Raw genomic sequence first — 23,544 nt, 5'->3', positions numbered from 1 at the left:
TCTAATAGAATACGTTCAGTTAATTTTGCATAGATTTCTAACATATTGACCGATATATACGGTATAAATCCAACCGTAAATTTAAACATTTTATATTGGGTATATGGAAGCTACAGGTAGTAAAGTATTTACTCTATTTTATCTATTTTAGGCACAAAATATACTGTTATTAGAAAAATACGCTTTCACAATTCCATTAAGATAATTCACATATTGGGCGATATACTTGTAGTATGCGGTATAATGTCAATTGGAAATTCGGAAATCTGTATATTAGGTATATGTGACATACATGCATATTATTACTAGGAAGGGACTCTCTCCCAGTTTAAATTATATATCTTACAAATTGACAGATATTTTCGGTAAAAGGCAAGTAAAGTCGGTAAAGTAAGTAAAGTTAAAGTAGGCGCTTGGGCCCACTTATACGTTATCTAGGGCTTGCACAATGTAGTGCGATTTTAACAATTTTTGGTCATAAGATGGCACACCCTACGAGCACTATGTTTTCAAAAGTTGATCCCGATATTTTCATTGGTGTTTGTTTTGTATTCTGGATCAGTTGGACAATAAAACTGTTTTATATGGAAAGTAGTCATGGTTTTTATTTAAATTTGCCCATTTTCACACGATATTATATAATGTAATGTACCGAATGTGGTTGAAATTGGTCAAGTAGTTCAGGAGATATGTGATTTCACCTAGGGTAAATGGTGCCATGCATATCGTCCAATTTTGACACAGATTCCTATTTAACCGTCTTGTACCATTTCTGTCTCTGTCGGGTTTTGATTCATCGACATTTTAGTAGTTCTTGACACAACCGTTATTTGGGGGTCAGCGGGGTTATAAATCGATTTCGTCTATTTCAATACTGTTGGAAGGGATGAACAAATTTGTTTTGAGTGTATTTTCTGGATTTGGGTTTTAGTGGTTTGGAAAAATGAATACTAAATGTATTTTGGGCGGAGTCACGCATGCATTCAACAATCAACAAAAATACATATACAATTGCAAATGAAATGGGTGCACTCAAAAAACATATTTGGACATACTTGTAAATTTTTACAATTGAAAACTGGCTAAATGAGTTCAGCTTCCCGCCCTAATGCAGTCAACAACACCGCACAACACACTACTCACACGACAACACAACACACCACTTACAAGACAACACTGCCACACCACACCTGTAAACATCAGTACACCCACACACCACGCGCCAAGGCAACCTTGTTGGAAGCAGCAGCATAAACCCACACACAGCAGAATAACTCTACACACCAACATAAACAAAAGGAGGGAGGGCGATCGCGCCGAGCTTCTTTTTTCTCGCAAGCGCTAGGAGAGAAGTCGTTTTTTGAAGTTCCGCCTATTTTCCACGGTCGTATATCTCGATTGTACTTAAATAAATTATCTTTTCCAAGTGAAGTTATAATTTTGGATTTATTGTTAAAAATATGAATATAAATATATTACAATGTAAATTGCGTTAAAACGTTTGCGACAGGAAAAAAAAGCCAAAAAAAAACAAGTAAGGAAGGCCTAAGTCCGGATGTAACCGAACATTTTATACTCTCGCAAAGTCAAATGGTATACTCGTTTGAGATTTCTTTGTGGATTGACTTATATTTTCGGCAGAAGGTCAACTATAGGCACTGGGGTCCACATATTTAGTACTAAGGGGCTTGAAAAGTTTTGGTTCGGTTTAGACAATTTTTGGTCACAAGGTGGCATACTTAAAACGTATTATTCACGCAAAGTTTTACCCCGATATAATCATTGTTGCTTGATATGCATAGTGGGAAGTGAAAGAATCAGATGGAATTGAAAATGGTGTTATATGGGAAATAGGCGTGGTTGTAGTCCGATTTTGCCCATTTTCGCACTATAATATAGAAATATGAAAATAACGTTATATACCGAATTTTGTTGAAATTGGTTAAGCAGATCTCAAGATATGGGTTTTCACCTAAAAGTGATCTGTGCCACGCCCACTGTCTAATTTTGAACGCGGTTCCTATAAGGTCATCTCATACCATCCCAGAGATAAAACTTAATGTCTCTGGCGTGTTTAGTGCTTGATTTATCGCGCTTTTAGTAGTTTTTAACAGTACCGTTATATGGGGAGTGGGCGGAGTTGAAACCCGATTTCAATTTTTTTCACATCGTCAATATAAGTACTAAAAATATTTGCTTCCAGTGAATTTTGTTATTATAGCATTAGCGGTTTAGGAGATATGCACATTAAATCTATTAGAAGCTGGACCACGCCCACTTAAAAAAAAAAAACAAATTTAACTGCAGATGCCCCTTCCTAATGTGATCCTGTGTACCAAATAACAGTGTTGTATCTTATTGCGGAGCTTAGTTATGGCAAGTTATTTGTTTTTGATTAATGGCGTTTTGTGGGCGTGGCAGTGGTCCGATTACGCCCATCTGCAATACTAACCGTCTCACGGTACCAAGAAACATGTCTACCAAGTTTCATAAAGATATCTCAATTTTTACTCAAATTACAGCTTACACGGACGGACGGACAGACAGTCACCCGGATTTCAACTCGTCTCTTCATCCTGATCATTTATATATATATATCCCTATATCTAACGCGATTAAGTTTATGTGATACAAACAACCGTTATGTGAACAAAACTATTATACTCTGTAGCAACAGGTTGCGAGAGTATAAAAAAGATTACCGGAACATAAAAACCGGCGTGAAGTGCATTTACAAAAAATAAAAAATACATATACATATGTACATATAACAAGTGCAGTTATAGAAAGCGCTAGCAGAGAAGTCGTTTTTTGAAGTTCCGCCTATTTTCCACGGTCGTATATCTCGATTGTACTTAAATAAATTATCTTATCCAAGTGAAGTTATAATTTTTGATTTATTGTTAAAAATATGAATATAAATATATTACAATGTAAATTGCGTTAAAACGTTTGCGACAGGAAAAACTTGTGTAATATTTTTGTTTTTTTTAAATACGTGAGCGTTTGGTGGAACGAAAAGGTGAGAACAAAGTTAAAAAGGGTGAACAAAAAGAAACTCGTATCACATAAATTATTGTATATCACAAACAAATACATACAAGTCCATGCATTTAGTTGTTCACTTAACAACTAGCCTATATTGCATGACAATATAAAATACACGGTACACATATACACATACATTTAATTATATAAGTTAGATTTAAAAATGGTATATAAGAACAAGAAAATCCAAAATTGTTCTTTGAGCCAGATTACGAGCACAGCCAAAAAAAATTTTAAAAAATACTGGCAGTATAAACCAAAAAGAACACGAATATACATACAGGCAGTAAAGAAAGCCCTTGTAACAGGCAATTTTAAAAACGAACAAATATGGTAGGGCTAAGTTCGGGTGTAACCGAACATTTCATACTCTTGCAACTTGCTAGGGTCAAATCCAGGGAAATACCTTCAATTAATTAATTTAATAAATATATAACTCATACTCTGCCGACATATTCAGCGTAGGGTTTGTTAGAATAACGAAAATCATTATATGTACGTTATGAAACCAACCGAAAGTTTGAAAATCTTATATTATATTATGTATATGAGAGATAGGGATAGTATTGAACCGCTTTTATTCATTTTTGCCATTACCACAGAAAAAGAGGATCTCTGAGTTTCATTAAAATATCTCACATCCCATCACCAATATAAAGTCAACGGGATGTTTAAAACCCTGATATTATTGTAGTTATATAGCGGCTAGGACATATTTTCACCCGATTTTACCCATTTCAACCACAAAAAAAAACATTTTCATAAGAAAAACACGCTTTTTTTTAATTTCTTTAAGATAACTCACACATTGACCGATTATTGAGGCATGAAGTCAGCTGGATGTTTTGTATTAGGTATATGGGAAATAAGGGAATTATTGATCCGATTCAACCCATTTTTGGCACACGGGCATAGTAATATCCGACAAAGATTCTCTCTGAGTTTCTAAAATATATCGCACAGACTAGCTCATATTTTCGATAAAATTTTCGTAATAGGAACTTGGGTCCATATATTCGGTACTTAAGGGCTTGAATAATTTTGGTTCAATTTGGATAAATATTAATCATAAGATGGCCACCTTCAGAGTCAGTATTCGTGCAAAGTTTCATTAAGATACAATCATTGGAGCTTAAGTTGTATACTGGAAAATGAAAGAATCAGATGGAATTTAAATTGTGTTATATAGGAAGTATGCGTGGGAATAGTCTGAGTTTGTTCATTGTCGCACTGCAACATAGGAATATCAGAGTGAAGCCTAAACCTAATTTGGTTGAAATCGGTAGAGCAGGTCCCGAGATATGGGTTTCCGAATGTGCGCGGTGCCACGCTTATCGTCAAATTTTGACAACGGTTCCTATTAGGCTCTCTCCTATGATTTCGTTTGTAAAATTTTATGTTTCTGTCGAATTAATTTATTGATTTATCGTGATTTAAGTAGTTTTAAACGGAACCGTTACCAGGGGAGTGGGCGGGGTTATCCCCCGATTTAATTTATTTTTACAGCGTGGGCAGGTGTAATTAAGGAATTTGTTCTGACTAAATTTGATTATAATAGCTGGAATGGTTTATGAGATATGTACAAGTATGTACATTAAGCCTCTTAGAGGGAGGGGCCTCGCCAATTTATTCTCAATTTTCAGCGTACAGGTGCCCCTGCTACTGTGATCCCTTGTGCCAAATTCATATAAGTATAAGTGCTTAGTATGGCACTTTATAAGTTTTCGTTTACTAACGTTTTGTGGCCGTGGCCGTAGTCCGATTACGTCAATCTGTGAACTCGTCGCCAAGGAACACGTGTACAAAGTTTCATTACGATATCTCATTTTTACTTAAGTTGTATTGGGGCAAAATGAGTAAAAATATGCTATAACAAATCGATGCCATCTTAACACAAAATTTCTAATGCGCCTACTTTTTATACTCTTGCAACTTGTTGCTACAGACTATAATAGTTTTGCTCACCTAACGGTTGTTTGTATCACCTAAAACTAATCGAGTATTCGATAATATCGAGAGATATAGGGTTATATATATATAAATAATCAGGATGAAGAGACGAGTTAAAATCCGGGTGACTGTCTGTCCGTCCGTCCGTCCGTGCAAGCTCCAACTTGAGTAAAAATTGAAATATCTTTATGAAACTTAGTAGACATGCTTCTTGGTACCGTGAGATGATTGGTATTGCAGATGGGCCTAATCGGACCACTGCCACGCCCACAAAACGCCATTAATCAAAAACAAATAAATTGCCATAACTAAGCTCCGCAATAAGATACAAGACTGTTATTTGGTACAAAGGATCACATTAGGGAGGGGCATCTGCAGTTAAATTTTCTTTTTTTTAAAAACCGCTAAAGCTATAATAACAAAATTCACTGAGAGCAAATGGTTTTAGCACCTCTATTGACGGTGTGAAAATGGGTGAAATAGGGTGAAAAGCCGTTCCACTCCCCATATAACGGTACTATTAAAAAATACTAAAAGCGCGATAAACCAAGCACTAAACACGCCAGAGACATTCAATTTTGTCTCTGGGATGGTATGAGATGACTTTATAGGAACCGCATTCAAAATTAGTCAGTGGGCGTGGCACCGCCCACTTTTAGGTGAAAACCCATATCTATGGTTCTGCTCAACCGATTTCATCCAAATTCGGTACATAACATTCATATTTCTATGATATAGTGCGAAAATGGGCGAAATCGGACTACAACCACGCCTATTTCCCATATAATACAATTTTCAATTTCATCTGATTCTGTCACTTTCCACTATACATATCAAGCAACAATGACTATATCAGGGTAAGACTTTGCGTGAATAATACGTTTAAAGTATGCCACCTTGTGACCAAAAATTGTCTAAATCGAACCAAAACTGTTCAAGCCCCTAAGTACTAAATATGTGGACCCCAGTGTCTATAGTTGACCTTCTACCGAAAATATCAGTCAATCCACAAAGAAATCTCAAACGAGTATACCATTTGACTTTTAGAGAGTATCGGTTACATCTGAACTTAGCCCTTCCTTACTTGTTTCATTTTAATGTTCTTATGACTTTCCACAAAAAATATGTGAATGCATAGAAATCCGGGCCATATTAATCATACTTGATGTTGTGGGGACTAATTTCACTAATTTTTGCTACAGTATAAATAATGAGTATATATGCGATAAAAACCCAGCCGGAACGAAATTTAATATACTCGCATTGAAAAGATCAACCGAAAATGCGGAGAGCATTATATTTGGGTTAAATGGCTAAATAATTCTGCTCAAACATAACTATGCATAACCTTTTCAATTTATTGAGTATGTACCAACATAGATGGTATAAAGTCTATCGGAATTTCTCAAATCATTATATTGGATGCATTGTTTTAGAGGTTTAGAGGGGTGGAGTTAAAATAAATAATGCTTCAGAATACATTTGCACGAGATTTTATTAAAAAATATATATTGGCAACTGTATTCGGTATAAAATCTACCAGAAGAACGAAAGTCCGTAATTGCTGTATATGAGGCATAGATAAATCAAGGCCCGATTTTCGGCATTAAACAAAGATTCAAGAATATACGCGAAATTTAATAAAAACATTATAATACATATAATATGTTGATATATGGTATATTTTATAGGTATATTTTGACTAAGGGCTGAACAGCGTTTAATAGAATGTTTGGATAACCTCACACATCAAATTTGTTTGAAATCGGTGAAATATTTCCAAGATATAGGATTAAAGGTGCCACGCCCATTGTCCAATTTTTACAACTGCTCCTATAATGACCTTGCTTACCAACATGTTTGTAAAATTTAATACTTGTAATGCATTTGTTTAGTCAGTTAAGCACTTTTAGTGGTTTTCAACATAACCGATATATAGTTAGCTGTCGTGATTATTATCTGATTTTACCCATTTCCACAGAATTTGAAGATGTGTTAAAACAAGTTCTTTTCACCAAGTTTGGTTAATATTTTGTAGCTTAAGCGGATTGGAAGATATGTATATTAAGCCATTTATTAGGCGGGGTCACGCCCACTTTTAAAAAAAATTGTAGCCCACAAGTTCCTGGCTACTGCGATCTACTGTACTAAATTACCGCTTTGCATCTTAATTAAGTGCTTAGGTTAGGTTAGGTTTGGAGGTCGATCCCTAGAAGGATCCCAATTGGACAGCTTAAGACGCCGGTCCGTTGTGATACCTACAAAACTCCTATAATCTGGATCAAAAGAGCCTTACAAGTCGACGAAACGCTTTGTGCTTACAACAAACTTGTTAAGACGGCCAATATCCATTTTGGCTAAGTCTTCAGGTCCGCCAAAAGTGTGACTGCCGAGATATTTCATCTCAGCCTAGCGGAAGCCGGACATTGGAGAAGAAAGTGCCGGGATCATTCCACCTCGCTCTCCTCCATGCAACTTTGGCAACTAGCATCTGGTAGTACTCTAAGCCGTACCGCATAAGTGCCCATTGGACAGTGTCCAGTGAGAACTCCTACCATAGCGGCGAGATGCACTTTGCTCAGAGCAAGAAGTTCCCCCGACCTCTTGCGCTCCACTCTTGGCCAGAAGGATCTCGCGGTCGCACAGGAGTTAGTCGTCGACCAGCATCTGCTAGGTGCACGCGTGGTCCATTGATCCAAAACTAGAGCGCAAGACGCTAACGGAGATCCAAACGAGCCTGATGTTGAAATAGCCAGATGCTATATCTAGTGAGGACAGACACTCCTCAAAGCTAGTTTTGCCGCCCTGCTATCGGAGTGCATGATCACTTCTACAAACAAGGCTGCACTACGCAGCAGTACTTCAACCCCCACCTTGATAGCAGCCACTTCCGCCTGAAAAACACTACAGTGGTCCAGTAGCCTGAAGCTAAGACTGACTGAGAGCTCCTTGCAGAAAACCCCCCCTCCAACCTTCCCTCCTAGCCTCGATCCATCCGTGAAAAAGCTCACCGCGATTCTTCTCCAGCGGCTTCTTCGCATCCACATGTCCCTCGTTGGAATATGGGCGGAGAAGGAGCCGCCTCAATTTTTCCGGAATGCAGCTGAAGGAGGAAAGAATTTCGGAGCCTTAGAGCACACTTCGCAGCAATGCACCTACCGGCAATGTTTAAAATAGCATTAAAAGCTATTATAGGTGTGGTCCGCAGTGCACCGGAGATTCCGATGAGCGCCGCTCCTTGGACCCGCTCAAACTTTTTAGCTAGTGTGGACCTTTCGAGCGCCCTTCACCAGACGAACTCCTTCTTAACTCTCTCCTCAATGTTTGGCCTCCAGGAAAGTTTTCTATCGAGGATAAGCCCCACTCCGCTGCGCCGTCAAACTCTGGTCGCACATTGTTGAAGGCCCCCTCGATGTCGAGAAAGGTGTCCACAGAAAATTCCTTGTGCTTGAGAGCTATCTCCAGCCATGACACTACAACATGCAAAGCAGTGTCGACCGACCTGCCTTTGATATAGGCATGCTGCTGATCGAAACTTCCTGCAGTACAGGACCCAGTATGTTTTTCTGAAATTTCTATAGGTTTTGAGCTCTGGGAGTGAGGCTTTCAAGCTGAAACCAATATTTTTATCATCGGAGAAGGAATGGTCGTCTAGAACCCTCCATTCCGAAATCAAGAGAGCAATTTCCCTAGAGGCTAGCGTAACGTCAAGGACTTCCGCCCTGCTAACAGTCCCAAAGTTGGGGCTGTTCCCCCTATTACATATAGAAAGGTCTACACTACAAATAAAATCAAAAAGTGACGCACCTCTTGCGTTGATGTCCGAGCTTCCTCAGACGGTGTGCCTTGAATTAGCATCCGAGCCTATTAAGACTCCAACTCCTTTGCGTCTGGCCTCTGCCAGAGCCCTTCTCAGTAGGTACGAAAGTGGCTCCACCTTGTCGTCGTGCGGCATGTAGGCTGAGACAAGCCAGAGTTCTCTAGCACTGTCCTCCATTCTAGCAGCGACGACATCTTCGTTGCTGAAATTAGGCAAAAGAAAAACGTTAAGTTCGTTTCTGATCAACAAGCAGCCTTTGGTTCTACCTGTGCTGTTTGCCGCCAGGAGATTGTGGCTTTTTGTCCTTAAACAAGAGATACCGTTGCTGCTCAGCCACGGTTCCTGAATAAGGACAACGTAGGCTTCGTCCCGTCCTAGACTAAGCAATAGATCGGCGGAGGCCGCCTTTGAGTGCTGGAGGTTAATTTGGAGGATCCTCATCCACTAAACTCCTTTCCAGCAGTGCGAGTTCCGCACCATCATCCATACTATCGACCCCAGCCTCCTCGAACCGGCGCTCAAGACTGAAGACGGATCCACCATCGCCTGACAATCCGCCTCCCGTGCTCACCACATCCGAGAGGATGGGGTCGATGTCCATTTTCTAGTGGGTCGCTCTCCCACTTTCTTACACCTCAGCTGGAGGCAGCGGGCCATCAGCCCTGCCTTCAGTTGGGAGAAACCTAAGGACGACCCTCTCGAAGCCATAGCTTGTGGCCCCCTTTGCAATGCTGAGAGGAGCGAGGGACTCCTTTTTTAGTAGTATCAGCGCTCACCGATATGGTTCCTAACCACCTTCCAGTCTTGGGTGGGAAGAGATGGATTGCAGTACCGCAATATCTCTTCAATTTCGGTCGGGGTAGAGGGTTCGGCCGGAAGCCAGACACGAGCACGAGGTAGCATCGGAAGATCCGATTGGGCCACTGCCTCGAGCCTTGCTCCCTTCCAGACTTCCCCCACCCTGGCTACCGCCTCCTTATAAAGGAATACCGACCGTTCGTCGGCACACCTTATAAGATGGTGTAAGCCGAGATTCCACCCAGCACTTTCACATCTTGGGGGTGGTCCAGGGCTTCCCCTGACCATCTTCATTAACACAGCGGAGATAGCAGCCGCTACCCACTTCCACTCATCATGAGAGATGGTTCCAACTTCCTTTGCTGCTGTCGTACACCCCGAGCTCTATTGAGCTGGCGAGTTTAGCGATTTCGCTGAACATCGATGCGGCTCCGACCCGAGGCTTCTTGCCGAGGGAGGATTCCCGCTCCTGCGACCTCTGTCGCTTCATCGAGGTGTGGGGTTCGCTTCCCCTGACCATCTTCATTAACACAGCGGAGATAGCAGCCGCTACCCACTTCCACTCATCATGAGAGATGGTTCCAACTTCCTTTGCTGCTGTCGTACACCCCGAGCTCTATTGAGCTGGCGAGTTTAGCGATTTCGCTGAACATCGATGCGGCTCCGACCCGAGGCTTCTTGCCGAGGGAGGATTCCCGCTCCTGCGACCTCTGTCGCTTCATCGAGGTGTGGGGTTCGCTCGGCCCCACTTTCCCGTCATTAACGTCGCTTAGCACCCTTTTGGCCCACTTAAGTGTGCTAACATGCTGATCAGATTTCTGGTCAGCCTGCTTGCCACCATAGCGCTCCAAAATCTTGGCAGCCAGCCGACGGGCCGATTTCAGCTTTTTAACTGTGGTCACGCGCTTCCCCCCGGAACCCTTAGCGTTCGCTGAGGACCCGCGTCCTCCATGAACTTAACAGAGGTTCCTCTGCTAGTGCTGGCGATTCCGCCGCGCACCTTCGCCCTGCCAAAAGCGTCAGTCGGCAGATTCCTACCCACTCCCCCCGCCTTACCGCCCCTGGTGACGGTAAGTCAGGCACCCGCAGAATTTTTCTCCTCACTCTTTAGCGGGGACGGTTTCGTCCCAATAGGTGAGGATGTCCCCCCAGGGAACTATCCACTTTTGAAGAGGTCGGTTTCGACCTGCCTTCTCCCTCGTTATTGGTTGTATAGTTTTCGGTATTCATTTTGATTGGGTCCCCACTCAGAGCCGCTATCCGTCTCCTGGAAAGGTCGTCGCCTATAAATGGTCCCAAGGTTGTCTCGGTTACGAGGCCAAGGCGAGGGTTGACGTACGCCTTTATGAGGCAGTGCGTTCAGAGCCGACCAGCGCAAGAAGGAGTCATCTCAACAAACACCTACCACACCAACTTAATGATGACAGAAGAGGAACGTACTCTGAGGCCTGCCATGGTTTAAACGGGACGGAGGCGGCCTTGGCATTAGCCCATCAGCCATTTCTGCAGGGTGTCACCCCTGCATACTCAGGTGACAGAATACCACGACCACCAGCCCAGGGTTCAAACCGATCCATCTAAGAGTCCAAACTATGTCCGTGTCGAGCAAAGGTCAAATCTGTAGGAGTTCTAGAAAAGGCCGTAAAGGCCGCAGGTCATTTTGCGTTACCCAGGATAAACCGCGTGGAGGCGAACCTGCTCTACACCCTAATTAAGTGCTTAGTTATTTATAGATTTTAGTTTAATGGTGCCAGGGTGCTCGCTTAGGTGCCAAGGAACACATGTACCAAGTTTCATTACGATATCTTAATTTTGACTCAAGTTACAGCTTGCACAGACGGATAGTCAGCCGGAATTTAACTCTTATTTTCATCCTAGTCATTTATTTATATAACTATATATTATTTTCATCCTAGTCATTTATTTATATACCAGTATCTATCTCAAAATTACAAAAAGTAAACGGGTGTATATTTCCGCATTTTACATTGATCACATAAGCCGTATTAGTAAAAAACGAAACGCAGTGTCCTAATTGTTATCCAAAGAGATCTAGCTAAAGCAAAGTCAACCAGGCGATCAATTCATTTACCTCAGACGATTTCTTTGGAGAATACTAAACGGTCAAATATTTCTATACGAGAAGTGTTACGGATAAAATCAATATGAGAATAAAGTCCTTCCGACTGTGCAAGCGATAATTTGCTTTACCACTACTAAGATATCTTAATGAAACTTGACAAAAAAGTGAGGACAAGTTCGGAGATGGACGACATCGACATCACTACCGCCAACTCCCATATATGGTACTACTTATAATGATTTTCTTTATCTTAACAAGTTTTATGCTGATCAGTGAGTGTCTTTTATATACAAAATCGTTTCAAAATATTGTCTCGAGTATACCTGAGCCATGTAAAAATTAATGCAATGAGCCCGTTCCTTTCTCTGTCCCAATATACCTCATAAAATTATTTCCACCTGTATTCAAACCGTTCAGGTTGGTCAATATATAATATTTTAATGAATTTAAACGGAAAAGTTTTCTTAAAAGTTATGTGGTTTAGCATTGAATTTGAATGGACTTGGTCTAGATCTTGGTCTATATCTCATATCCCTAATATAATGAATTCCGATCTTCTGGTTGACGTTTTCTACATCAATTCAATATTTATAAAATTTAGTCTCTTCGGTTGTTTATATGACATGTATCTCATTTGAAGATGTTTTTTATGTATTTTTAGCTGACGCGAATTCAAATACAGCAATTAAATTAAGTCTAAGGCATGTATTGACCCGATTTAAACTATATTTGGGAATATCACATAAACCCCGCCCACTCCCGATATAACGGATCTGTTAAAATCTACTAAAATCGCTTTATAGGAGTCAGGTTAAAAATTACTCGGAAACCGATTCTTATGAAAATTGGCATACACTTTCTTTGCAGTGTTAGCTTCTATGTATACCATCAAATTGCCACAAAAAATTTCAAAAACTACCCTTTTTGACCCAAAAAATGTCGGAAAAAGAGTCAACTTTTTTGTTTTTTTTTGGTATAACTAGAACATGTTTCGTGAACAAGCTCCATACTTTTTTTTTATTTCAGATAGCTGAAACTGCAGCTGAAAATCCTGCCAATTGTTGCCTTTTGCCGCGAGAGCCTTAAAAGATCGATAAATCGGATTTTCATATTTTAATATGTACTTAATAAACATGCTGAGTCCATTATCATTCATTTATTTTTTCCAATTCAAATAAGCCTCCAATAATTGGCCTAAATTCCGGCGTTTTCATATATCGCCCCCTTAATATGTCACATACTAATATAATAACATGCTCCCTGAACTTCCTACCTCTGGAGGAGGAAAAAAAAAGACTTTTATTGAGTGTGAACAAATTATTTTTAATTTTATTTTGGATTTTCAACTTTTATACTCTTACAACATGTTGCTACAGATAATAAAACTCAGCACGTAACTAATAATAACCCCGCCCACTCCTCATATAAGGGTTCTGGTAAAAGCATAGAAACATAAAATTATAAGTGCCGCTATAAAGTTTTAACGATGGGTGAGGCAGCGCCCACAGTAAGGTGTAAAAACATATCTCCAGACCCGCTCCACTGATTTCAAACAATTTGGGTAGGTAGCATTATTCTGACATTGCTTTGTCGCATTGCGAAGATGAGCGAAATCGGACTACAACCAATCATACTTCTTATATAGCACATTTTTTAAATTCCAGCTGTTTGTTTCACTTTCCACTATACAAATTAATCACCAATTAATGTATCTGGATAAAACTGTTTACTGCCTTTGAAGTGTGTCAGCCTATGACCAAAAATTATCCAAATCGGATCAGAAGTATTCAGACCGTCAAATACCGAATATATGAACCCCAGTTCCTATTGGGAACTTTTTATCGAAATATTCATCAATCTGCGAGATATATTATAGAAACTCAGAGAGAATTCTTATCTGACAACAATATGCCCGCGTGCCAAAAATCGGATCAAGAATTCCCTTAGTTCCCATATACCTTATAGAAAAATGTTCGAACTTCCGGCTGACTGCATACCACAAATATCGGTCAATATGTGAGTTGTTTGAGTTATGAGCGATAATTAATATAAAGATTTTCGTTATTCTTACAAACCCTATGCTGAATGTGTCGGTCAGTGTATTAATTATATATTTATAAAATTGCTTGAAAAGGACGAGTTTGTAGATGGGCGCAATCGGACTGCTGCCACACCCACAAAACGACATTTAACGAAAACCTATTAAGTGTCATAACTAAACACTTCATTAAGACATATGTACTTGTACTTGTAGAACTGTAATTTGGCACAGGAGATCGCAGTAGCAAGAGGCACCTGTGGGCTACAAATTTTTAAAAAATTGACGTGCCCCCGCTCTCCAAGAGGTTTAATGTACATACTTATCTTCTAAACCATTTACAATAACCAAATTCGCTCAAAACAAATAGGCGCCCTACTACTAAAACTAGACTTAGAGTAGAGAGAGTGTTAGTGGGAGGTTGTGTGAAAAATCTATCCTAATTACTAAACATAATTTAATAGTAAAAGAGTCCTTATAAATTAAAATTTTACAGTCTACATAATCTGAAATTAGTGGAGCTCTTCCTGATAATTAAAGAAAGCCAACAAGGCGTAAAATCTAAGACTTAAAGTGAAAAAGAAAGAAACTTAACACACAAAAGGTAAAGCAGATACATAACAGCTATGGGTAATCCAGAGGTCACAAAAACACCCAGCCGCACGGCGGGAAACTCAAAACAAAAGACCACAGGCATTAAACAAACAACGAAAATCGACATGTACACAATAAACACTAGAAGTACGAGTCAGGCTGGAACTAACAAAAATGATGCCACAGGTATTGAAAAATCGCTCAGTGTAATCATGGGAGAACTACAGAAAATAAATGACAACATGGCGAAAAATAAAGAAGAAATTAAAACGGAGTTTAAAAAAGAAATTGATGAGCTGAAGAAAAACATTGAGGACAAAGATAAAAAGTGGGAGGCAGAAAAAAACCATTTGTGGGAACACATTGACCTGATGGAAGATAAAATTAAAAAATTGACAGAAGGTGTGCCGGAAAAACTATCGGAAGACGAAAACAATCAATTGAAAGAGGAAAAAGAGAAAATTCAACAGCAGCAGGCAAGAATTATCGCCGAAATTGAGAAAATGGAGCAGCTAAAGCAAAAACAGCTGAAGATTGAAAAGAAAAACAACATCGTCATTAAAGGTCTAATAGACACAGATGATGATCCGAAGCAAACGACTGTAAGGTTTATAGAAGAAAAGTTTAGAGTGAAGGTAGATGCTGCGGACATGTGGCTACAAGGTAAAGATAAAAAGGTGGTGATTGTGAAATTGAAAAAATGGGAAACCAAATAGGAAATCATGAAGAATAAAAAAGTGCTAGTAAATACGAAGATTTTCATAGAAAACGATCTCACGCGTGAAGAAAGAGAAGTGCAGAGGAGAATAGCTCAAGAAGCGAAAGAAATAAGAAAAAACAATCATTCTGTTAAAGTAGGATATAGAAAAATGTGTGTCGACGGAAAATGGCTCTCGTGGCAACAATTAAAAAGTAATATGGAAAAGAAGGATTTTTAATAGACAGGGCCAATAAAACAGGAGGCGATGAGTTCAAAGTGGTGTTTTGGAATGTTGCAGGCTTAGGTAAAAAAAATGCGGATTTTTGGAGTTTTCTTAGACAATATGATGTAATCGGTTTAACTGAAACATGGGTAGAAAGTAAGGGATGGGAAAAATTAGCTAAAAGACTTCCAAAAGAGTACGAGTGGAAGTGTAAAGCAGCGAAAAGAGAAAAAAAGAAAGGGAGAGCTAGTGGTGGTATAATAACTGGGGTAGAAAAGACATTGTAGTTGAAGATAATAATTTTGAGTTTGAAGGGGCGGTGAAAAATGTTGTCAAAATAGTGGATGATAAGTGGGTAATATGGACAGTCTACAATCAAGGTAAAATTTAAAAATTGCTAAAAAACATATGTGAGGAATCAGAACAGGGGAAAATAATGGTAGGTGGTGATCTCAATGCAAGAACAGGTCACAAAGGTAGCTTATACGCAGGACCCGATGAAGAGGATATACAAAGACAATCAAAAGACAACAAGTGCAATGCAGAAGGTGAGCTACTAATTAGTATTATAGAAGAAGAAGGGTGGTGTGTGCTGAATGGAAACACAAATGGTGATGAAGACGGAAGTTTCACATTTCTTGCCGAATCAGGACAGTCTGTGATTGACTACGTAATAATAGGTGTTGAAGACTTAGTACAGGTAAAAGAATTTAGAGTATTGGATAGAGTTGAATCAGACCACATGCCCATAATGTGTAAATTGAAGAGTAAACTAGCCCACAAAAGCAAAAAAGAATCAACAGAATCTAGAGAAAAAATTGTGTGGGATGATGACAGTAAAATGAAATTCCAACTTGCTACTACAAATAATGTATTCAGTGAAGATACTTCCATCCATAGAAACTGGGAAGAATTGAAAGAAGTTATCAACAAAAATATGTGTAAGAAAGCATGGAAAAGAAAGATAGGTGAAATTCAGCCGAAAAAATGGTGGGATAAAGAATGCAAGCGCAAGAAAAGAAAGGTCAAAATTAAGTTAATAAAATGGAGGCACGGCCAAGCAACAAAAGAAGATTACTTGAAAGAAAGAAAGGAGTTCCGAAAACTATGCTTTGATAAAGAAAGTAAAATGAAAGAAAACGAGATTGCAGAAATAAAAAACGCAAATACTGAAAAGAAGGTGTGGCAGTACATCAATAAATATAGGAAGTCTAGGTCGGAAATTAGCAAAGACATCCCCATGGAAAAATGGTGTAAACATTTTATACTCGTGCTGAATGGAGAACAAGCAAATACGGTAGGCGACTGGAATAGAGAAGAAGACAAAGATGAAGAAAAGGAAGAAGATTTAACAGATGAGGAAATAACAAAGCAAATAAGAAAACTAAAGAGGAAAAAAGCTACTGGTGAAGATGGTATCCCAAATGAAGCATGGATCTTTGCACAAGGTAATACCCAACAAGAGATATGCAACCTAATGAAAAGGATATGGCATGGAGAAGGAATACCTGAAGATTTATTTCCTAAGTTAATATGTCTTCTTCCTTTTTATAATTTTTATCAACTTGTTTTCTTTTAAGTTGATCACTGCATTAATTTCTTTCAGAAATTTGTATCCAATTAAAAAGTCTGCTTCTAAATTTTTGATTTCGTAAAAAATTTGTCTTTTACCAAATAGAGTAACAAAATTATTGAATAATTATGCTATAATGTTAGCACTCAACATTGACATTATTACTTCCCGTTTCTTAAACAAACGCCTGTTTAAGGTTTAAATTGAAATATTCTTTATTTTTTTTTTATTGAATGTTTCACAAGTTTTTTATTGGTTTAACACTTTTTTGATAAAAATTAATACTACGATTTTAAACTCAGAAAGTTTTGACGGTTGGTAGCGGAGATAGCGATTTCATACATTTACGTTGCGCAAAGAGATCGGAATTATTTCGAATGTGGTGAATTGAAGATCCAATCCCTCTTTTTGTTGATTGTGTGGGGTGTCATCGTGTATGGTGGTAACTTCTGTGCTGACATCGTGTGCAGTGTGGTCGTTTATGTTGTGAGTGCGTGTTGTGTTCCAAGGTGTGGTGTGTTGTATTAGGGTGTGACATTATTTACCCTGAAGAAGCGGTGTAGTTGGAAGGGGAGTTTATAGTCATTTAAACATCCTGGGCCCCCTAGGCGAATATTTTGCCTAGTAGTACAGATATGCTGTAAATGTCCCAGGTATCACGGCGTACTGCAATTGGAGTAGCCGAGGGCGCGGTATGGTAGATCCATATTTACCTGTACGTGTAGGATGGAATCTTGATTTTGAAATGCGTATTATGTTTTTTGATTTGGAAGTTAGTGCGTTAAGCAAGCAACGTTGTTTTGCATTTATTCGATTTGTTGTTGTGACGACGTATTATGATGGTATAATTTTGTTTATTCATTTTATTGCTGGTTATCTACTATTACTTTATTATCGGCTTATAGGATGGCGACTCCACGCCTAGCTCAGATATGACCAGAATGGGTGCTCCTTTGAAACCTTTGAAGAGGGATCTTGCGAGCGTAAGATTTGTGATTTACGGCTACTTTTTAAGTGGATTTGTACACGTATTACAAGTATTTCCCATAAACCACCAATACGAAGGGGGCTTAGATATATGCGATTAGAGCGACCTTTGCTTGTTGTACGGCTTGGTGCGTCATTGTATCGCATTGGGAGCATGCTGATCGCCTAACTTTATTTTTAAATTGTTTTATAATTTTGAAAAAGTAAGCTACTAGAGCACAATTTGTTATGTGTCGATTTTTTCGACTTTTTCGAGACAATTTGGGTATATGTATGTTAAAGTGCGTATGCACTAATTTGGCAAGTAGGAGGGCACAACATATCTCAAGCTTTTTGAATCAGGATTTTTGTATCATTATTGGCAAGAGCCATCCTGCGGGGTCGAAAAGTTACATATTTGTGTTTTTAAAAACTGATCTTGTCAGAAGGGACTCTGACTTTGTTTTTTCGGCCAATTCTTGGAGTGTTGGAACATTGTGAATTTAGTGGTAGTCGTATGACGTACCGACCATTATTTGATCGAGTAGTTGTTGCTTTGTAGAAGTCTTTACAATACTGATCTTCTGGGGTTTTAATTGATATGAGGGGGCATGTTTCTAACTAACGAAATTTCCTTGATTGTGAATTAAGGTGTTCTTTTGAATTTTCGTCAACTTGAGTTGTTGATGTGGAAACTGGTTCAGTAACTAGTCCACTTAGAATCCAACCGAATATAGTATTTTGGGCTAGAAGGGTCGTTGAAATTTTTTCAACACCTTCAAGCATTATTTGCGGTATAAGGTCGCTGCCTATTAGAATATCTATGTTAGCGGGGGTGTTGCAGTTGGGATCTGCTAGCTTTAAGTGTGAAACCTTTTGCCAATGCTTGCTATTTATGTGATAGCATGGAAGCATATTTGTTAGTTGCGGTAAGATTATAGCTTCTGCTTGTATGTGCTTATCCGCTTGGGGGGAAATTAGGGTAATGGGTCAGATTTTATTTGAGTTTTGGACTACTCTTCTGCCCATTCCCGTGATTTCAAAATTGGCTTGGTTTGTTGGCAGTTGTAGCCTATTTTGAGCCCTAGACGCTATAAAGGATCGTTGTGATCCTTGGTCTATTAAGGCCCTAAGTTTAAACAGCTCTCCTTGGTGTTAGATGGAGACGACTGCTGTTGGTAGTAGTACTCTACTTTGAATTTCGCTGTGTAGCGTTTGGGTGTTTAATGCCTTTGAGCAGCATGGTGCTTCTTGGCAATTTTCGGGATTTCGCACTTCGGGATTTGCTGTTGCAACTAAACCCGTGGCTCTTTTTGTATTTGCGCTGTTCGGGGGTGAGCTGGAAAATGTGTTGTAATGCAGCATTGAATGATGTCGTTTATGACAATAAACGCAATTAAATTTGCTTTTGCAATTTTTATACTTATGCGCATGTGACAAGCAATTTGTACAAAGTCTTTTTGATCTGACAAAATTATTTCGTTCGTCAACTTTTAAGTTTTTAAACTTCTCGCATGATTGTAGTTTATGCCCTCTTGTTCATAGTTCGCAAGACGTATGATTGTTCTGTTCGGATGTGACCGATTGCGTTTTGTATAAGCTTCTGTTTAATTTGTTTTTGCTACTAGCTTGGGATCTATTGACGCTTCTATTAAGGTCGTTTTGATAGTTTTGGGTTTTAATAATTTTTGTGTCTACCCTTTCAGCGATTTCATACTGGATAGTTAGAAAATCTTTCATTTGTTGCCACGTTGGGCATTTCTTTCGTGATGAGAGCGATTGCTCCCACAAAAGTAACGATTTTTCTGGTAAAGTGGCGGTGCATATATTTACCAGTATTGGGTCCCAGCTGTCTGTGGGAATATTTTGTGTCGATAGAACCGACAAACAATTTGAAACAGTGGATAGTAGTTTAACAAATTCTTGTTTCTTTTTTAATTTTAGGCAAGTTTATTAGTGTCGTTACTTGTTTATCGACCAATATTCTTTCATTTTCATATCTAGATGTTAGAGCTTCCCAAGCCAAATTAAAATTGTCGTCATTTAGTGCGAACTGTTTTACTATTGCGCCTGCTTGACCTTTAGTTTTGTATCGGAGGTGATACAATTTTTGCGCTCTGATAATTTTGGATGGTTGATGTAAACGGCAGTGAACATGTCCCGGAAGGACGGCCATTCTTCATAACCTCCATAAAATATTTCTGTGTCACATGCGGGCAGCTCAAGATGGATGCCTGAACTTGCCTCTTGACTTTGAATTTGTCTCAGCTCTACTCTCGAATGTGGAGTAGGTGCAATCGCTTTTATGAGCTTTAATTGATCAAAAATCATAGCTTTTGTTTCTTCGTACTGGTCTAAGCAGTTTCCGTATAGTGCGTAAGCCGATGATTTAAAATCGTGTGGTAGATGTGAATCGTCATAATCTACTATGGCGTCATGAGCCGTTTGGAGACGAGTCCAAAAATTGTCAATATTTTGTTTTTTTATTTCCAATAACGATTCAAAGATGTCTTGAATCGGTGAAGATGAAAATCGAGTGCAGTATCGTGTTAATCTGTCACTCTCGGAAATGAATTTGGCAACACAAATATTTTTGCCTTTTATGTGCTTTGTGGTAACCTGTCTTGCGCGTGTAGCTTCTGCAGGTGTAATTTGATTTTTATCGTCATTAACCATTTTTGTTTTGTTATTTATTACTATATGTGTCAAAGTTAATTAAAATTTTCTCAGTGTAAACTGATTTAAATGCAGCAATAAATGATAATTAATACCGAATACTATTTTACGTATATACGATTTTTTTCGGTCTAGATAAATATTTACTTGCGAAATAATTTTTTAATTTGTATTTTATTTTAAATATATATTTGTGAGCGTAATTTAAATTTTCTTAATTAAGTTATTAAGAATGGCACTTTTAATTTAATAATACTTATTATGTCCTTATGTTGATGTATTTAGGTACACCCTAATACACGGACTTGTTATTATATATTTATGTGCTCGTGAAATTGAGGGCTCGTTGAAGAGATCAAAACACTTTGTACATAAGTATGCACGGATTGTTTGTGCGTATGTCTGTTTATTTTCTAATGCAATTGAGAGCTCGTTCAAGAGATCAATGTGCTGTTTTTTTTTTGTATGCAATCCTGCTTGTTTGTTACAAGGGGTATTGCCGGATAATTGCCTATGAGGACTTTGAATATATGTAAAATTGTAAATATATATGTAACATATGAACGTAAGTATGTTGTTGGAAAAAATGTTTTTTTTTGTTTTTAATACTTTTAATTTTTAATAAATTCGTTTATCATATATTTGTTTTATCGCCGTTTGATTATATTCGATATTTATGATAATTGTTTCTTTTTTGAAATGAATATTAAATAACTTTATTAGGTCCCAAAGTAGGGTATAAAGTTACAGATATATTAATCGCCGTTTGTGTATATAAATGTGTATATATACGTATGTATGTAGGCTCGCACAGCGAAGAGAGCGCCAAAGCAAAGTAAATAATGTGCAGGTATTTGACCGTATGCACTTTGTAAATATATTTTTGTATGTATATATGTTTATTAAAAATATATATTTAACGATATATAGAGATGTGATATATAAGCGTTATTTCGATATGCATACATGTATGTTTGTTTGTTGTGTTTTTATTTGTTTCTCTGTCTTGTTTTAGATTTTCTATTTTGTCTTTGCTTACTTATTATGTGCAATCCTGCTTATTGCTTTATTAAACATAAGGGGTATTACTGGATTAATGTGCAAGTGTATACTTGAATTGGTTTTTTTTTTTGGTTCTTGATGGTGTGTTTGAACACACGAAGGTAAGCTATTAATTGGGCAATAAGTTAAGATCCATTTTTTTTTTTGTTTAAATATATAAGTATGTATTTGAAATACACTCGGAATTGTGTCAGTTTGGTAACTGTTTTTTTATGCTGTTAAAACGGATTTTCTGTTACAGGTTTTATGTTATAATATATAAAACTGAAATTTTTACATACATATACGCATAAAATGAGATATGTAAATGAAATAAATACGCTCACTTTGTAGGGTATACGGTTTTTACATATACATATATTTATTTATATTTCCTTTTGTGCCAATTCGTGTGTTTATTCTCCAGCTGCTTACTGGTATGCTTTGTTGTTGTTTTTTGTTTAAAAATTCGCGCCCGTTTGTTCTATTTATGTTTTGTGCTAAGGCGTCGCGGCCGGTTGTGTGAATTTTTGTTTGTTTAAAATGTTTATATGTTTGTTGAAATACATATATATATACATTAGCACTGTATCTTTGGTGAGGTTTGTGTTACATTTTAAAATTTAATAATTGTTATTTTGTCACTGCACCATTTTTAACATTTTTTGACTTAAATTGCAAATTTTGTTACTTTTTTGTTGTACCACTGCACTGCTCTTTGTTACTTGTTTGTAATAATTATTAATTGTGTTTCTTAACACAGTTTTGTAAAAATCCGAAGGTGCCTTTCGGTAAGGCTCGAAGGACCATGAATAATTATGCTATAATGTTAGCACTCAACATTGACATTATTACTTCCCGTTTCTTTCACAAACGCCTTTTTAAGGTTTAAATTTAAATATTCTTTATTTTTTTTTATTGAATGTTTCACAAGTTTTTTATTGGTTTAACATTTTTTTGATAAAAATTAATACTACGATTTTAAACTCAGAAAGTTTTGACGGTTGGTAGCGGAGATAGCGATTTCATACATTTACGTTGCGCAAAGAGATCGGAATTATTTCGAATGTGGTGAATTGAAGATCCAATCATTCTTATTGTTGATTGTGTGGGGTGTCATCGTGTATGGTGGTAACTTCTGTGCTGACATCGTGTGCAGTGTGGTCGTTTATGTTGTGAGTGCGTGTTGTGTTCCAAGGTGTGGTGTGTTGTATTAGGGTGTGACATTATTTACCCTGAAGAAGCGGTGTAGTTGGAAGGGGAGTTTATAGTCATTTAAACAATTATAATAACGTATTATCGAAAATCCATTAATTGTTTTTACTCTTTTATATACAATATATTTAATTCGTTTTTATTCTCATAAATTAATTATTTTATATAGCAACTTGTTGCTCCCGTATCTACTAGTATTTTAAAGTTTTGGACATAAACCCTGTAATGTAAGAATATATATGGCAGAGTTAGTTTTGATCTAAAAAATTATCATCCTTAATATTTTTTAACCTTTGTGTTTTATTTGGTGGTTGATTACATAGTTGTGCGCTGGCATATGGTCGTTTATCTGTAGTATTTATTCTTGTATTATGTACGTTATTATTTACGTTTTAATGTGGTCGGTTTTGGATTCGAGTACTTGGATCGACATCCATTGGGATAGGTCTTGCCTGAATGTTTTGTTGTAAGGGCATTTGATTGTAGCCTCTTTGAAATTGGGTTTGTGGAAACCATAAATTATTATTGAAATTTCCGTTACTGATGTTAGTACGTTGTCTGTAATCATTCGGATTTTTCCCGAATTGTGATAGCAACAAGATTCTATTTCTCACTATTTAGAGCAATTTTTTATTATTTTAGTTTTTGTGTGTTTTAAATATGGGCAAGTTTCAGTTCTATGGTTGCCCTTGCAATGATTATAATAGTACAGCCTTTCGTATTTTAGTGTACTTGAATTATTTCCCATTAAAAACATTTTCTTCTAGAAAAGGATGCTTTTTATTTTTAGTACTGTTTACTAATATATTAGTCTTTCTT

General features: G+C 37.7%; 3 protein-coding genes across 6 annotated transcripts in view; all 3 read left to right on the top strand.

Moving 5' to 3' along the window:
• The window catches only part of LOC106626301 (Na(+)/H(+) exchange regulatory cofactor NHE-RF1), a 167,592-nt gene that overhangs the window by 44,856 nt on the left and 99,192 nt on the right, over nt 1–23,544 (top strand).
• LOC138858218 (Na(+)/H(+) exchange regulatory cofactor NHE-RF1) overlaps nt 1–23,544 on the top strand; it is a 131,909-nt gene that overhangs the window by 45,001 nt on the left and 63,364 nt on the right. Inside the window, exon 1 of one of the 4 annotated variants that reach the window (XM_070112766.1) lies at nt 2,999–3,022. The exons of the other annotated variants lie outside the window; for them this stretch is intronic. The gene's annotated coding sequence lies outside the window, so the exon portion shown is untranslated. Of the gene's footprint in view, nt 1–2,998; nt 3,023–23,544 lie in introns of those variants that run through there. 4 annotated transcript variants of the gene reach the window in all.
• LOC138858091 (uncharacterized protein PF3D7_1120000-like) lies at nt 14,364–15,047 on the top strand. Its single transcript, XM_070112557.1, has one exon. The coding sequence runs from the start codon at nt 14,364–14,366 to the stop codon at nt 15,045–15,047; it is 684 nt and encodes a 227-aa protein (XP_069968658.1).

This window comes from Bactrocera oleae, chromosome X (genome assembly GCF_042242935.1).
Source record: "Bactrocera oleae isolate idBacOlea1 chromosome X, idBacOlea1, whole genome shotgun sequence".
In the NCBI taxonomy this organism is placed as follows: domain Eukaryota; kingdom Metazoa; phylum Arthropoda; class Insecta; order Diptera; family Tephritidae; genus Bactrocera; species Bactrocera oleae.
The sequence above is the reverse complement of the archived record's forward strand: the minus strand, read 5'-3'. Positions and strand labels throughout refer to the sequence as shown.